We start from the raw sequence: 17,476 nt of genomic DNA, 5'->3' as shown, positions 1-17,476 counted from the left end.
TGGTTGGATTCTGGCTATTTCTTGAAAACTTAGCTTTGAATATACTAGTTATTAAAATGTAATTTAATTCATTTCTACTTTCCATAGGCATATTTGTAGCATACTGATATGCATTTACATTATAGTGGTTTTATTACGAATCATGACCTATGGTGGTAGACATATTCCTATATATTTAATAAAAAGTAACTCATACTGTGTAGATCTTGTTGGCCTCAAACTCAAAATTCCTACCTGAGTGCTGGGATTAAAGCTGTGCACCACCAAGCGTGGTAATGGCAGACCTTAAATTCGAATTTCTTCTGAAAATGTTGCCAACTTATTTCTACTAGAATAACATTAAAAAAAACTGTTAAGTGTACAGTGTTCACCTGCACGCCAGGAGAGGGCACCAGATCTCATTATAGATGGTTGGGAGACACCATGTGATTGCTAGGAATTGAACTCAGGACCTTAGGAAGAACACCTAGTGCTATACATAGAACACAAGAATATTATTTCTTTAGGCAATACAGTAAGTATATTGGGGTGTTCCTGCCCTACAAGATTATTTAGACATGTAAACATTTGCTTCCCGCCCCCACTGAATTTAGTTTACGGATTAGCCTACCAAGACAGCCCGTAATCCTCAGGGATGATCCTGTCTGCCTCTATGACCCCAGGATTACAGAATTAAAGAGATGGTGGAATGCCTGTAATACCTATTATGGCAGAAGAATCCAGAGTTTGAGGTCAGGTGGTCAACACAGAACAACTGCTGACCAACAACAGCACCCCCTATTTGCAAACAAGCCAGACCCCTCACTTTTATAACACAGAAACATACAATTTCTTAGACACCATGACTCTAATAAAAGAAACCACCGGTCATACAATTTAGAGAAACATTTTATACAAGTCATGATCTTTTACAGACAAACATAGAAACACCAAAGCTAGGTAAAGTATAAAAAAAAAAATATTAAGTTAACAAAGTCCTTTAGATGCAATTTCTTTTGGGTTCACTGCAACACTTTTTGTAATATTATATGTTTTATAGATTCCAATAAGTCTATCTGATATCTCAAACATATTATTTCGTAGGGAAATTATTATGAACTGGGCGTTTTTTGTTTGCTCCTGAAAAGAAAAGAAAAAAAAAAAGTAAGTCATAATAAATACGCAAACATTACTCCCCTTCCAGCGTTTGTGTGCAGTTCATTCTGACATAAATGATAGTAATGACTGCATGGAGACTGAGGAATTTTGGTATTTTTAGAAAAAGCATAGTAGAAAAAAATCTGGCAGTTTGACAAATATCAATTCACATTTTACCTCTCCAAAATAAAAAGTATTGGAAGCTGTTGTCTAATACCACAAAACATGGGGGTGGTAATCCTAAAAGCAAAGATTTACTCACGTATATGTAAAATGCAACAATAGACACATTTTTAAAATCCAGGGCTGCATCAATCTCATCCATGAAGTAGAGGGGAGTGGGTTTGTAGTGGTGAAGAGCAAACACTAAGGCCAATGAACTAAGCGTTTTCTCGCCTCCTGAAAGGTTAAAGATCTTCTTCCAACTTTTCTTAGGTGGTCGAACACTGCAATAATTAAAAGTGTTACTCAAGTGTCTTGTAAAAACTAAGGCTAATATGAAATATTTCTCATAAATGCCAGCAACTACTTTTGCTAAATCTGTGAGTGGCTTTTCACAAGTCCTAGTATTTTAGATTTCGGTTTTCTGAACAGGGTGATTTCAGTATGTAATGACTTAAAAGTTGTGACCCTCCTGCCTAAAACCAGTGGATACCTGTACACACCTAATGGCCTGGCCACTTTTTATTTACTTAGTTTAACAAACATTTTATTGAGAGATTAGGAACATCTACTAGATTTTCAGGATTTATACAGTAGGCTAGCTACTAGTTAGTTTCTCTTAACCAATTTCAGAGAAAAAAAAAAAAAAAGGTGATGATGGAGGCCTATCTGCAGTGTCTGTGACAGTCATTTCACTGTTGCACAAGCCTGGCTATCTGGTAGGTGAGTTTCTCTATCTGTTCCCATCTCCCTGTAGGGGCATGCTGGGACTATAGATGTTTGCATTATTACATCTGGCTTTGACTGTAAATGGATTAGATAGCATATAACACACTTTGTACATATTTTACGCTGTAAACTTTGATAGTAACCATGTTAGTATTTATTACCAAATATAAAAGTAGTTTTAACCTTCACACCCACTCCCAAGAAACATTAAGAACTTGGAAAACATGTAAGATTAAAATCTCACAAACCTGAACATGATTCCTTCAGAAAAAGGATCCAAACTATCCACAAGCTCCAGTTCAGCATCCCCGCCCAAAGTAAGCATCTGGTAGTTTTCCTTTAATTTATTTGTTATTACATTAAAACCTGCCATAAACTCGTTCAGCCTTTGTTTTCGAAGATCTTCATATGCTTGTCTAAAACTATCTCTTTCAGAAGTAATTTTGTCCAGTTCTGCTACTCTTTGCAAATATAATTCTTCCTGTGAAGATTGTAAAAGAAAAAAAAAAAAAAAACAACAACAAAAAACCTTTTTCACATACAAATCTGAAAATTAGCATTACTCATTATGCAAAATTAAAGAAAGATCCTAATTTAGGCTAAGCAAAATTTCTATTAGAATTCACTCATACCTTTTTTTTATATTCTGCAATGGCACCAAGATTTGGTTTCATTTCATGACATTGAGCTTCCAAAAGTGCAATTTCATTTGTTATAGAATCTGGATTCTTGATTGCCTCAAGATCCTCTGCATTTAGATCTGAGATTGTCTCAACGGGCTTATCTTCTACAGGATGCAATTTTAGTTTTGAAATCTAAGGAGAATTGGGAAGAGATAAAAACAGTTGAGTTTATTTTTATCTGTACATGCCATATGTGCACATGCCATAGATACCAGAAGAGGGTGCCAGATCCTGCCAAGCTGGTGGAGAGAAGTCATGTAATATGGGTGGCTGAGAACCAAATCGTGAATGTGAGAAGAAAGGTTCGTAACCATTGGGCTATCTCTCCAGCTCCTACAAACACCAACATGAAGAAATGATGGATATAAAAATAATACAGGAACGAGTTACCACTTTCCACATAAGCTCTGGGGTGAGAGCCTGTTCAAAGAATTACTATTTTCTATGCATTTAATAATTATAGTCTATTACAACCCTCAGACACCTGAAAAGTGACTATGAAGTTAAGAATCACAATATACCTAAAAAACTAGAAAGATAGCCACCCCTAAAAAATAAAACACTTTCACTTTTCAAAAAGCATTTATGTACAGCCATTGTACATAATGTACTGGTGCCCTTGGAGATCAGAAAAGGACATTGGATTCCCTGTAATTGGAATTAGACTGTTGTGATCTGCAACCTGATGCTAGGAATCAAACCTGTGGTTTTCTACAGGAGCTCTCTCCAGCTCAAGAAGGTGTAAAATTAATTAAATGGTATTAATCTCACCTCTTTTTGCCAGTATTTTATTTTCGAATTATGTTCAGCAATGTGGCCATCTATCTGCTCAAGCTTCAACTTAATACTAAGAGCATCTTTTTGAAGTGCATGTTCATTTTCTTGAATAACTTTTAGTTCCTGAAGTAGATTACGATGTTCTTTCTGGATTTCTGGTAAGGACTTCTAAAAAACGAAGAGTAAGTGTGACAAAGACCATATCTGCACAAGTCAAACAGGTATTTTTACATTATAGACATTGTTAGGAATTCGTCATGTCCCACTTTAATTCACAGAGTTCTCATTTTGTAATACACTTTAAGTTCATAGTTAAGAAAAACATAACTTACAACCAACACTAACTGCTTCAAATGTCTCCTACCCATGATGCAGAAACAAATCTTACCTCTGCAGCTTTTGTATCCTTTATGACCTCTTCTGCACGGTCTTCAATATTTTTTAGTTCTGCTCTTAAATCATTTGTTTCTTTCTCAGTGTCTTTTATTTCTTTCTCTGTGCGGAAAACAGAATCTTGTGCCTTTTTAAGATTTCTAAAAAAGCAAATACATTTAGTGTGATTTTAGAACGTCTGAATAACTGAACCATCCTTAGTTTTTATGTTTAGAAAAACAGGTCCAAGTTGGATTTTTTTCCCCTCTTAAGCATACTTTCTACCTTTAACAGATGGCTTACTCCTTTCAGCCAAATGGTTCAACAGATAATATAAATTAAAAAATTAATCTTCAGTGTGAAAGATTTGGTATAGAGCTTGTTCTTACTACTTCCTGTTTCGGTCAAGCCCTAGCTCTACTCTATCTTCTCTGCGCAGAGAAACAAAATGTCTATGCCTTGAATGACTGGGTTATGATCTCCCAATGTTGAGGTAGTGGGTGTGGGCAGCCTTGGGGAAGTACCTGTCAGCAGTCTTTATTGCTACTTGGGCTTTAGTAATAGCAGAAGCACATTCATCCAGCTGCTTGTTTATTGTGTCAAGTTTATTTTGTTGGGCCTTGAGTTTTTGGTTGTTGATCTCGATGATGGTATCATGTAGCCGTTTAACCTCAGCTTCTACTTTACCAGCTTTCTCAGCCACGGCATCATATTCTAAAATCAAATAGAACAGCCAAATTCACTTTTCTATGTTAGTAATTATCATCTGGTGGATGTTTGTTCATTTACTTGAAACATGCTATCAAATTTCAGATGCTTATGGAAAGACCTAAAACACTAAAGCTGTTGAACATATTTCTTAGTGGTTTTACATTCTCATTCTTTCTTAAAGTACTTCAATGAATATTCCCTACATGAGAATTTGATGTCTTAAACCCAGTTATGTAAACATGTTTTTGTTTTAATCCAAGGTGTGGGATATGCTTCAGTTTGTCCACAGCTGTTAACTATGACTGTCTTGTGCACTAGCAGGGGCGTGATCTTTGCCAGCTGCAGACAATTTAATTCTGGGCACTGTGGAGGGGAATAAATGACAAAACCCAGAGAGGGACGAGAAACGCTCCCAAGAAGTGCGGCTGTACCTCCTGCTGGTTCCTGCTCTTGCTAGTATGTCAAGTGGCTGTGAGAAAAGAGACCATAAGAAGAAATTGAAGATACCCTGATGAGATGAAGATTACAAGGAACTCAACTGCAGGAAGCAGTTTAAAGCGGTCTATGTCAATCTTCCCTTCTTAACATACTGTCTCTCCTACTCAGTGTTGGGGTGTGGGAAGGGATTGTGGTGGAGCATCGTAAGAAAAAAAAGAAAAAAAAAAAAAAGGCCAACACCACACTGTCATCCCCACTATGACAGTGAGTGCATACACACACACACACACTATTAAAACATTAGCAATTGCCTTGCCTTGCTGAGGCAATGGGACTTAGAGTTCAAATGTACCTTGAGCTACGTAGTTGAGACTAAGTCTCCACCTTACATAGAAAGGGAAAAATTACATAAACTGCCTATAATTTTCAGGATTTTTATTTAAAATTTTATCTTAAAATTATATGTCTAGTTTTAATGGTTTACTAGAGCCATTGTTCATTTAAAACAATGGATACATTCAAGAATTAAAAATTGGGACTTAATAGCTCAGCTGGGTCTTGAGGTCAATTCCTAGCACCTACATGGAAGCTCAAAACTGTCTCATGATATGCCTTCTTGATGTGCATACATAGGCAAAACACCCATCTACATAACATCTTATAAAAACAAAGACTAGTTATTAATAATCACTGTAGTTACCTCAGCCACTCTAGTGGTTGCCCTCTTAGTCTTATTGCAGCGTCTTAGCCACAGAGACTTCTAAAACCTACATTATGGTAAAATTATTCACTCTCAATATAACCAACCCCACACTCACAGAATTTACTGATAACTGCTAGCACTTCTGGGCAAGAAGGCTATGCCTCTGTCTGCAGACCACTCTCCAATGGCATCTGATTTCACTCAATCACTGGCAGGTAAAGTCCCAAGGATCTGGACTATTCCTTCTTTACTCTAGTAATGGTGTTCTTTTTCTTGTGTTCTTTAAACACTGCAAAATAGCCCTGTTACTCAGTTGGTACTTTTCTACACTCCACTTTGAGTGACTTTCTCATAAGTATCTTCTGGTCAAAGATTTTTGTCCATCTTAAATGTGAAATATTTGAAAAAACTTAAATTTACTGTTCTCAGTAGCACTCAGTACAAAGCTTAAACATTAAAAATATAAACATGGCCACATACTTGGACTCTTACATCTTTATTATTTTTTTTGGTTTTTTGAGACAGGGTTTCTCAAAAGAGGCCCTCCATGGCCTCTGCCAAGCTCCTGCCTCCAGGTTCCTGCCCAGTTCTAGTTAACGTCCTGACTTCCTTCAGCAATCAACAGCAATGTGGAAGTATAAGCCAAATAAACCCTTTCCTCCCCTACTTGCTTTTTGGTCATGGTATTTTGTCACAGTAATAAAAACCTTAAACAAGATACCAGGAATGATGGTGCCTTCCTTTAATCCCAGCACTTGGGAGAGAGAGACAAGGCAATCTCTCCAGCACAGCCAAGACTACACAGAGAAACCCTGTATCAAACCCCCCACCCCCACCAAGAAAAAAGGTAAGTTCTTGTGAGGCTAGAAGGTGTATGGCATAACCTACTATTTCCTTGCATCCAATATAGAAAGAATATGGTCAAACACATGGTCAAGGGACTGAAGTAAGCCTGCAAACAAGTTTCCTTTTTTTAAAAGCTTCTATTTATTTTGAATGATATGTTCTATAATAAAAAGTTGACAAACGTATTTGCAATAAGTCTTGAAAGTAGTTTTTGCTTGCTGTGTGCTCTCCTTTGAGTAACTTACTTTCTCCAAATTCTTTGCTTTCTAAATGTATTATTTCTAAACTTTATTTTGTGAATGCATTTTTGTCTGCATGTGCATGTCTTGGGCCTTTAGAGGTCAGAAGAGGGCATGAGGTCCTCTGAAGCTGGAGTTACAGAATCAAACCCAGGCCCTCAGGAATCAGTCAGTGCTCAGATCACTGAACCAACCCTGCAGCCCACAATCTAGTAGTCTAATGACTATTTTGAAGATTTCCTGTGGAGAGCATGCTGCCCACCCCGTCACCATATGCACATGACTGACTGGAGCAAATACACAAACCACTTAATGCTTTAGTTTCCCTTCTTATCAAATGAATTGGAAACTAATTTACAGATTTTTATTATATACTAAAAGCCATATAAATCAGCACTTGCAAGTGACTTAATTGTAATTTTTTATTCTACAAACTGCTTGACTACTGCAAAATATAAAAATCTTCGGTTAAAACTTTACTTTTAAACTTACCTTTTTTGAAAGTACTGACATTTTCTTCTAGCGATTTCTGCTTCTTTTTATCAGGGGCTGTGGTAAGCACATTAGCTTCCAGTTCTTTAATTTGTACACTCAAATACTCTTTTTGGTCTGATAAGCCCTATAAAAATAGTTCAGCATTTATAATCAGTATTTCAACTTAGTAAGAATAAATATTTCTTTGAACACTGAATTTTTAAAGACAAAGGAGAAAACAACTGAAATTACCATCAATTTAAAAATAAAACTGATCAGTAAAGAAAATGTGTGTAAATTCATCACCAAGATAATGAATTAGAACCAATATCTGGACAATTCGGTATGAGTGTTTTAAAGCAGTGAAACATAACTAATTATAATTCCAGAAACATATCTTCCAGAAATAATCAGATGTATCTATAAAGGCATAACTATAAATTGAAGCTATAAATCATAGCTGAGTAAGTTGCCTTAAAGCAGAAACAAGTGGCTGCTAGGCATAAGAGTGCACACCTTTAATATTACAGTCAGGCAAATCTCTGAGTTCAAGGCCTAGACAGTCAGAACTACATAGTGAGAGCCGACCTTTACAAACACTAAAAGGGGAAATAAAAACAAGCAAGACAATTCGTATGCAATTAAAAAAAAAGCCACTTGTAAAGAGTGATGCTAGTCAGCGGTAATGTAGGTGCTAAGGACAAGCACCTATGTCTAGAGTGGGAAATAATAGCCATCTTTTATATTTCAAAATTGGAAGCAAGCCCAAAATGCTTTTTCGCAATTTCTATTGACTAAGTCTCAGTCACTATTCAAACACTCACACAAACAAGGTACCTGGATGCTTGCAGTGAACTTTTCTAATGTATTTCTCATCTCTCGTTCACTGTTCCGTAACTTAACTACTGCTTCTTCATGTTGTACTTTCTGTTCTTGGATTTGTGTTGCTTGTCTAGAATGTCTTTCCAACTGGGATTCCATCTTATTTACCTGCAAAGAAAAGGGATGAAATTTTCTCTAAATTTCTTACGTTATTAATGTTGTGGCACATCCTGTGGGCCAGGGTTTGACTCCTGGCCACTAGAGAGCTAGGGGCTCACAACCTCCTGCAACTGTAGTTCCAGGGGACCCAAAAGCCTCCTCTGGCCTCCTAGGGAACCAGGCACACACATGGTGCACACACATAACACCCATTCACATAAAATAATAATAATAAGCCCCAAGCTTCTGCAAAGACTAGGATAAAAAGTAGTAGTGATGTGGATTCTAAGCGATGCAGAAGACCAAACAGATGCTCATGAGGTCCAGGCCAGCCTGCCTACACAGGGAAGTATGTAACCAAACAACCAGCTTCAAATCCTCATATTAAGGATTAAGAGACAATCACCTATTAATTTCAATAAAATCAATATTCAAACATTTGCGTGGAAGCACATGAACAATTTCAAAATGTAAGTGGAAAGTTAATGCACATTTTTGAAAAAGGTATCCAAGCTAAGAGCATTCTGGTGGCTGAGTTCATGCCCAATGGCCTCACAAAGGCCAGGCTCATCTGAGCCCCCAGATGCCCAAAGCTTTTGAAATAAAATTTACAAACATGGATAAGAAGTCTTTGCAATACCTAAAGGAACTACATTGAAATAAAAAACCCAAAAATACATAATACAGTAATTTTGTGAAAATAAACGATATTAAAGATTGACTAAATTATGAAAACTCTGTATGAAACTAATGTATTAACTAAAAAAGTTGTATGCATTTATTTATTTGTACTGTGATGTTAGGCAAATGCTTTACTACTGGGACACTCACCCTTTAAGTATATACTTTTTAATATGTTTTGAACAGCAGAAAGGACTTAACACAATATTAATTTTATATAATAGAAAATCTGTTATAACTCAAGACAGTTTACAACAGCTAATTTTGTGACCACTACTTTAGATAATGCTAACCTCTTCTTCAGAGATTTCAGTGATAACTGATGAGCCCATTCTTCCTCTCATTACTTTGCTTCCTCCACCAGTCATTGTACCTGGGAAACAGGAGAAGTCAGTTTTAATTGTTTTACCCAAGATTAAAAAACTGTTTGGTGGGAAAAAAAAAAACCAACGTACCTGACTGTTCTATGATTTGGCCCTGTAGAGTTACCACTCTCCACCGTCTATCTTTTTGATATGCCACTCTTGTAGCTTGATCCAAATTGTCAGCCACCAAGGTATCTCGTAAAGCAAAGTAAAAAGCTTGGCGGATTTCCTCATTTTTTACTTTAACTAAATCAAATAACCGAGGAGTATTTTCAGGAGTTTGAATTTTGGCCATTTTTTTGGCCCACACCGCCATCTAAAGTTAAAAAAGAAAAAAAAAAGTGCATATACTAAACAATCTTGTGTTCTAAGTATTATAATCCTAAAAAGATTTTATTTTATTTTTTTTAATACAGGGTTTCGCTGGATCCACTTAACTCTGCCTCCTGAGTACTGGGATTAAAGGTGTGTGCCACCCCCCACCCAGCTCCTAAATCAAATCTAATCATGGTTCTAAATGCACTGACACGTAAATGTAAGAGCTAAAGTCTATACAACTCTCAGAAACATCAAGCACTCATTGCCTACCTCTCTTAAGGGAAAAAGGACTGCTCCAAGTTCAAAGTCAGTCTGGTCTGATACCAAGTTTTAGGTTATCCACCAATTTATCTTTTAACCTCCAAAAACATGTACATACGGAATGTAAATTTTTGAATCTTATCAGGAGTTAACTGAACAATGAAGAAAAATCTAAAACTAAGGGAAAAATATATGGCACTTTAAGGTTAAATTATAGGAAGCTTATTATAAATACCCGCCTTATCCAAACCTATAAACGTTGCAACTCCAATATCATTTCTTTTAAGGAAGGTCACACACTCCTGGGCCGTGTCAATAGAGTCAACGACAATGTAGTCCAGTGCGTGGCAACAGGACGAGACAGCAACGTCATATTTCTCATCGATGGCTCCCAAGTCTCCCTGATAATTAAAAGGGATAAAACATTTATAAACAATTACATTTTAAACAAGCACAGGTCATTTCATCACTATTCACATTTTCCTCCTTTTGGTTCCTGAAGCTAAAAACTGAACCTTGCACCACCTCTACTAAGTCCCTAAGTCCTTGAATGTTATTCTTAATCTACTCTCAATGCAAGACTATTAAATACACTTGGTTTAAAGAAGCATAAAAGTGGACTACAATGCTTCCTTTTAACACCAATCACCATTCAATTTCTACAGGAGAACTAACAGGGAGGTTAATGTGTGCTAAGCAGGCATTCTACTATGGAGCTATATCCCAAGCCCTACAGTTTCTAGTCTACCCTTGAGTGCTTATGAATATGTGATATGAATTTTCAAATTTCTGGTTGTGAGCACGGCTGAGCCATCTCTCTAGCCCATCATGTGAATTTTTTGAGTACAGGATGTAAGAACTGTTTTATTTCATGAAAACATTTGGATGAGACCTGAAAGACCTAAAAGCAAAACAAACCCTTTTACTTAGAATTATATGAATCAATCTTTTAGTTCTATGGCTTTAGATCTTCAGAGCAAATAAACAGGATCAATCTCTTTATCTTTAAGAAAATAAAGTAGAAGCCACACAATATCAGATATAGAAGCAACCATAATGGTTAAATTCTATTTGTCCTTCCAGATCATTCTGTTTCCTTTTCCAGAAGCTAATAGGGAACCCATCAACTGGCTCTTTGGGCTCAAGTCCCAGTTATAGTTACGGGCAAGAGATAAATAGAACTAAGATACTTATTACATTCTTTCAAATCATATAGTGCTCTTCCATGCTAAGTAAGACTCATGAAGGTAATGGTCCCCCAAACTGGTACTACCACAGTTCTTAATTAGCTAACTAATAATTAGTTCTTATTTATTCATCTCCCAAACCCATAACCAAAATTCTAAGTATAATGTTATGAAATTTAGAATATATTAAAACCTTATTTATTTGTCTGGACGTTCTAGCAGGAGATTACAACTACTGTACACCCTTTACCAAAAACCCAGTCCTCTGCTAATTGGATAGATCATCCTATTAGAATGCAACTTCAGGAAGGACACCCTTTGATGGTGAGAGAGATACAGGAAACAGGCAAGATCAGTCAAATCAACCCTGGTTATTAATAGGATAACAAATCTAAGCAATACTGCCTCATATCCTAAAATTGCTTTTGTTTTTAAGATAGGGTCTCACTATGTAACTCTGGCCTAGAACTAAATATGTAGAATAGGCTGGCCTTGAACTCAAAGAGATATATCTAACAGCCTCTGCCTTCCTAGTGCTGGGATTAAAACATGCACCACAACGAGAAATAAATAAATAAATTAAAAAAAAAAAATTCTTGTGTGGTGCCAAGTGCCTAGTACTTGGGAGGTAAAGGCCAGAGGATAAGAAGTTCAAGGTCAACCTTGGCTACAAAATTAGTTTAAAGCCAATTGGAGGTATATGAGATCCTGAATCACATGACAACAAAAAATTGTAAGAACAAAACTATTATGTGTGTGGTCATGTCCTCCTGAAACAAAAAATAAATATTATTTTAGGCATAGCAACAATTACGTCAAGGTAAAAATGTAGTTCATAATGACTTTCTGAGTAAAATGCAATCTACTTTACCAATCTTCCATATATTCCTGGGATCCTGCCAGATTTCTTTTCTTGAATTATTGCGTCAAGTACTTTCCCCCTACTTCGATTCATTGCTAAGGAACTCTTTGCTTCTTCAACTTTTTGGAAAAGATCATGAACCAAACTTTTCAAGTTTATTTCTTCTTGTGTCAATTTCTGAAGTTCTTTTTCTTTCTAAAATTGAGAAGGAAATGAAACTGACAAGCATGTAATCTTAAATACACCCAATAGCAACAGAAAACTATTTGTAACGTTTTAATAATAAGGGAGGCCCTGAATTAACACTAAACTTCCATATTTCTATTTTGTCCTGGCTTTGAAAATACAGGTAAGTCCTTCCTATTTTAAAAGGAGCAAAAGTTCTTTGGGTTGACAAGAGAAAACCCAGATCTTTGAGTAGCTACAGGTAAACTATACAGGTAGAAAAGTATGTACTGCTTCTCAAGTTCTGCCCTAAACAAAACCAAATTCAGGAGCCGATTCCAGTTATGTGTAGTTCCTCTGGGCATTTCTATCGTTGCTATAGCTTTTTGGCCAAGTAGTGAAACAAAAAGGCATAATTCCTAAGTAGAGGGGGAAAAGGTGAGAGGGATAGCTACCAACCAGAGGAATAACACACCCAAATTTAATTTCTCAATTTCCAATTTAGAAACAACCTCTTCTCTAACTGCTATTCTCCTCTATTATACACAGAGTAAAAAGCTCAAACTATAGATGGATGAAACAATCCAAAAATAAAACAAATTACTAGAAAGAAATATTCACCGGATATAATTTAAATTAATTTTAAAATTTACACATCAGGAAACTGCCTGATGATCAAACAGTTCAAATCTGCTAACTTAAAAATACTTATTTTTGAGGGAAGGGGATGCAGCGGGGATACAAAGTGAATAAATGGTAATAAATAAATCAAATTTTAAAAAAAGAAAAAAAAATACTTATTTTTAACTATGTGTGCGTGTGTACGTGTGCACATATGTGTGTTAAAGTCCAAAATAGAGTATCAGAACCCCCTGGAGCTACAGTCACAGGCAGTTATTAAGCATGGGTTATTAAGTTATTAAGTGTGGGTTCTGGGAACTAGTCTTGCATTAAGAGCAGCATATACAAGACAGAGATGCTAAGTTATCCCTCCAGGCCCCCAAATAACCATTTTGGTGGTCTGAGGATAAACCCGGTTAAGAAACTTTTAAAGAGTTTGTATATTAACTTTTATGTAAGTTACCTACATTTATAGATTTAGAAAAACACCCTTTTGGGGTGTGTGTGTTTGGGTAATAGGCTAGCCTGGTCTAGACCAACACTGGTCTTGAACTGATCTTCCTGCTTCTACTGGGGACAGGCAAGCACTCTGCTAACTGAGCTACATAACCAGCCTGAGAAATCTGTTTAATTATACCAATGGAACTGTGGCAGTGGTTATTTTTGTTGTTTGCTTTTGGAGATCCCCATATAGTCTCATCCCACTGTTTGTTTTGGATGTATTATGGATGGAACCCAGGGCCTTGTCATGCTACAGAAGCTGTCTACCAATGACCTATACATCTAGCCCAATTCAAATACTGAAATGCTTTCTCATTCAAGATTATGGTGAGAAAAATTTCTACATGCCAATCACTTAAAACCCTGACAGTAAAAACAAAACAAACAACAACAAAACCCCACATAAAACTCTAGTGTTGACAATATTAAGACAGAATATAGAAGCAAAATTTTACCTTCTTTAATTCCTGTTGGGTCTGAGGGAGCTTTGTGTTTATATCTCCGATGGCAGCTCTCCTTTCTTTGAGTGTCTCAGAAGCTGTAACTAAAGCTTCCTTTGCCTTACTTAGTTGAGACACAGCTGTATTATGTCGACTGAGATAGATATCAAGTTCTGACTGAGCCACTTCCATTTTTGATCGTGCTTCATTTACCGATTTGTTAAAACCCATAAGTTTGTTTTCTTGAATCTGTTAAGATATGAGTTCATAAAATTATTAAACATATCTTAAAGCTCAGACTGAAATGAAAAATATACTTCTTGAGGTCTGTTAGAAAAGGAAAGTTTACAAATATAGTAGATATCAAGAAATAATTCTTGTAAGAGGAACATATTAGCACACTTTCAGAAATTAAAAAATGCAATCATGAAAGAAACCTTGCATATAGATTTCATACTGTTTCTACACTACACAGTTTAAGAACTACTCACAAAGTTTCTCCAAATGTTTCTTAACATTTTTCTTTCAAAAACAGAAAAAAGGGCGAATAGTGTAGACTGGCATCTTAGGTACGTTAGACTAAAAGGCTAAGCAGTCTGAGCTTATCTTGCTATGTAGCAGAGCTCTGCCTCTGACTCCTCGTCCAGCCTGCCAGGTAGCTGACATTTCAACAGGCATGTACTGCTACTCTAAGCCTCAATTTACTTTTAGAAGCTCATCTTATTGCAATGAGCATCTTCAAGTTAGGAAGAAGTCACCAAATCTCACCTCCTTTTCTTTCTGAAGCCCTTGTGTTTCCTGTTTAAGGCTATCCATAACTTCTTTTAACTTTTTTTCTTCTTTCTCTCTTTCTTTCTCAAGAGAATTGCTTCTAGTTGTTGTCTCATCTATGATATTCTTGCTCTTGGCAGGTACAGTTTTCAGCTCTTCAACCTGGGATAATGAAACAAAGTGAAGCTATGGAAATATATTCCTGGAGGTACCCAATACTATCAAAATTTACTTAAACAACCAAGTATTTCTCAGCATCTCTGATTATAGTTATCTATAGGCAACACACACTGAATTATGTCTGTTTGCTCCCTTCCACAACCTGATTACAAGATCTTTACGAACTTTATTCAGAGGCCCAATGTAGTTAAGATTTTATCCAAAATACATTCTGATCATATACCAACATTTTATTCCTTAAAACGAATGCCCCACTGCCGGAGAGCTCAGCAGTTAAGAGCACTTGTTAGATTTGCAGAGGATCTAAGTCCAACTCCCTCACCCAGGTGCTCACAACTGCCTATCAGCTGCAGCTTGAGGGGATCCAATATCCTTTTCGAGCACTCACACACACACACACACACAGTACAAATACATTCAGAAAACACTTAAAGGTCAGAAAAACCAAGTCTTGGGTGCTGTGCACCTATTTTTATCTGACAAAGCTATTGAACACAGCTTGATAGACACCAACTTACTTAGCTGTCAGAGTCAAACTTTGCTTACTCACTAAGCCACCTGTCCAGGCCACAAAATTTATTTTTAAAATTTCAACCCCAGAATAGATAACCTGTCACTCAAAGCCTTCTCTTTTTGCTAAGTGATTATTTTTACTTTTGCAGAAGGCAAGGATTATCGTTAAAGTTTATAGGGACTACTCAGTGGGAAAAGGCATTTACCATGAAGCCCGATGACCTGAGTCAAGGAGAAAGGAAAGAACTAACTCTGGTAAGCTGTCCTCTGACTTTCAGATGCCATGTAAGAGCACACATGTGCATGCAGACACACAAGTGAATAACTTTTTTGGGGGAGAGGGACTGTGTTTTTAAAAACGCTGTAATATCTAATAAAAAAATCATCTTTAGCCATCTAGCATTCAGTAGACAGAGACAGAAGGATCTCAGTGAGTTCCAGGCCAGCCTGGTCTACACAGAAGTTCCAGGCCAGCTAGGACTACCTAGCAAGACCTCCAAAAAGAAAAAACAAACAAAAATAGAAACACTTAAAATCCCTTTAAATTACTATTCTAGGAATAAGAAAATCACCACTGGCATCAAAATAGTATTGCTGTTTAGGTGACTGTCTCCCCAGCACTATTATTACCGTAACATCTGGAACTCAATGTATAGAACGTGTCCCTTTGGGACACAATTGTGTTCAGACATAAAGTATTTTACACTAAGCATCAAAATTATTTTACTCAGGGACTAAAGCCAAGTAAATTCGGAAAAAACAATCAGATCGAGTATTTAGACATGAAAAATTTTGGATTCCCCCCCACTACCTACCTTTTCTTTATCTTTCTGAAGTTGTTTCTCCAGTTTTTTGGCTTTACTTGTAGCATGTTTTAATTTTTCCCTAACTTGAACATCTTCCAAATCTAGCTGTGTAAATTTTTCTTTATTCTGTTCAATAAACTTTGTAACTTTATTGAGTTTCCTATCAAAGACAATAAATAATTAGTTAGGGATATAGTCTTTCTGGTATGTTTCACCTATGAACATGGCAAACCTCTCATAATAAGAATCCTAAATCTTCCAGGGTGATCTTACCAGAGAGCTAAAGACATTTTTTTCTTTTATAAATCACGTCAGCTGTCTTATGTTTCCTAAGCTGGCCTTGAACACAAGAGAACTACCTGCTTCTACTTCCCAAGTACTGTGATTAAATGTGTGTGCACAGCTCAAACCTAATGCGTTTTAACTATGGCTAGGTAGATAAAAATTTGTCCATAGAAGTTAAAGAAATGAAATGCACTTAAGTCAAAGATATTGTTGTCTTTGAAGATTGGCATAAAGTGATAATTTCTAAAGTCTACCTAAAATAACTAAAATTTTATTTCTAAATCAAATTTGTAAACTATGAGGACTAATGAGTCAGGGAAAATGCTATGTTTGAGTTTTGTGTGTTTTTGTGCCACTGGGAGAAGCATGCCCTATTTTATGACTTCAAAGTTGGGCAAATCTGTAATAATGAGTTAGGTGCAGGGAGGTGGTGCCTAAAAGGACTGACTTATTTACTGGGAAATGGATCATATTCAATGTGTTTGCAGTAAGTTTACATGTAGACACATGTGCAAAACTGAATTTAAATACTCTTAATACTTTCCCAAAGATCATTACTTTTCTATATCCTTTACAGCAGAATTCTTAGCTTTCATTTCGTTTGAAAGCATATTGCTTTTCTCAGTAATTTCTTTAGTGTCTTCATGAATTTTTTCCTTTTGAATTTTCATTTCAGCAATTCTTTTCTGCAGATCATAACTAGAGGGAAAAATTAGAGAATATAAATGCCATTAATAAAATCAGTTGCTTCTAAAATATTATTTACCAATCTATAGCAAGCTAGGGTCATGGGAGTGGTGGGGTAGGACCTCTGCATTAAGGCTCCATAGAATTTAAGAACTAAATTGCTTTGTTCAGTCAATAAATTAGATATATTCTAATAATTTAACAGTATAGTAGTATCTGTTTTTGCCTTTCATGATTTCAGTTACTTGTACACTGTCATCTGAAAATACTAAATGGGATATTACAGAATAAACAATTTTAAATTGCACACTGATTAGCACTATTAATCTTTCATTTTATTCAGTATACCAACACTGCATACATCAACCTTATAGTCACTTAGTAAGTAACCTTATTGGGATCAGCTGTGAGGTATCACTATACTTTTTGTTCAAGTGACTCGTATTTCTAAATAATGCAAATGGCATAAAACATGAGTAAGGGGGCTAACAAGATGGCTCAATAAGAACACTTGATTTTTAAGCATGAAGACCCCAGTATGAACTTTCTGCATATAGTAAAACTATACAGCAGCATGCCCA

General features: G+C 36.1%; 1 protein-coding gene across 1 annotated transcript in view; it reads right to left on the bottom strand.

The window, feature by feature from the left end:
• Positions 1-870: 870 nt before the first annotated feature.
• Positions 871-17,476, bottom strand: part of Smc4 (structural maintenance of chromosomes 4) — a 28,697-nt gene continuing 12,091 nt past the window's right edge. Inside the window, exons 8-24 of the mRNA XM_021651575.2 lie at positions 16,767-16,907; positions 15,933-16,083; positions 14,422-14,586; positions 13,669-13,902; positions 11,936-12,121; positions 10,117-10,278; positions 9,389-9,614; positions 9,227-9,306; positions 8,109-8,261; positions 7,290-7,416; positions 4,385-4,574; positions 3,877-4,021; positions 3,483-3,656; positions 2,661-2,843; positions 2,277-2,509; positions 1,400-1,583; positions 871-1,119 (exon numbers count right to left, since the gene is read on the bottom strand). Coding sequence (XP_021507250.1) covers positions 967-1,119; positions 1,400-1,583; positions 2,277-2,509; positions 2,661-2,843; positions 3,483-3,656; positions 3,877-4,021; positions 4,385-4,574; positions 7,290-7,416; positions 8,109-8,261; positions 9,227-9,306; positions 9,389-9,614; positions 10,117-10,278; positions 11,936-12,121; positions 13,669-13,902; positions 14,422-14,586; positions 15,933-16,083; positions 16,767-16,907 — 2,887 coding nt within the window. The 3' untranslated portion in view covers positions 871-966. The remainder of the gene's footprint in view (positions 1,120-1,399; positions 1,584-2,276; positions 2,510-2,660; positions 2,844-3,482; positions 3,657-3,876; positions 4,022-4,384; positions 4,575-7,289; positions 7,417-8,108; positions 8,262-9,226; positions 9,307-9,388; positions 9,615-10,116; positions 10,279-11,935; positions 12,122-13,668; positions 13,903-14,421; positions 14,587-15,932; positions 16,084-16,766; positions 16,908-17,476) is intronic.

The sequence above is a fragment of the Meriones unguiculatus genome, chromosome 2 (genome assembly GCF_030254825.1).
Source record: "Meriones unguiculatus strain TT.TT164.6M chromosome 2, Bangor_MerUng_6.1, whole genome shotgun sequence".
NCBI classification, from domain to species: domain Eukaryota; kingdom Metazoa; phylum Chordata; class Mammalia; order Rodentia; family Muridae; genus Meriones; species Meriones unguiculatus.
Note: the sequence above shows the minus strand (reverse complement) of the source record. Positions and strands in the feature narration are given on the sequence as shown.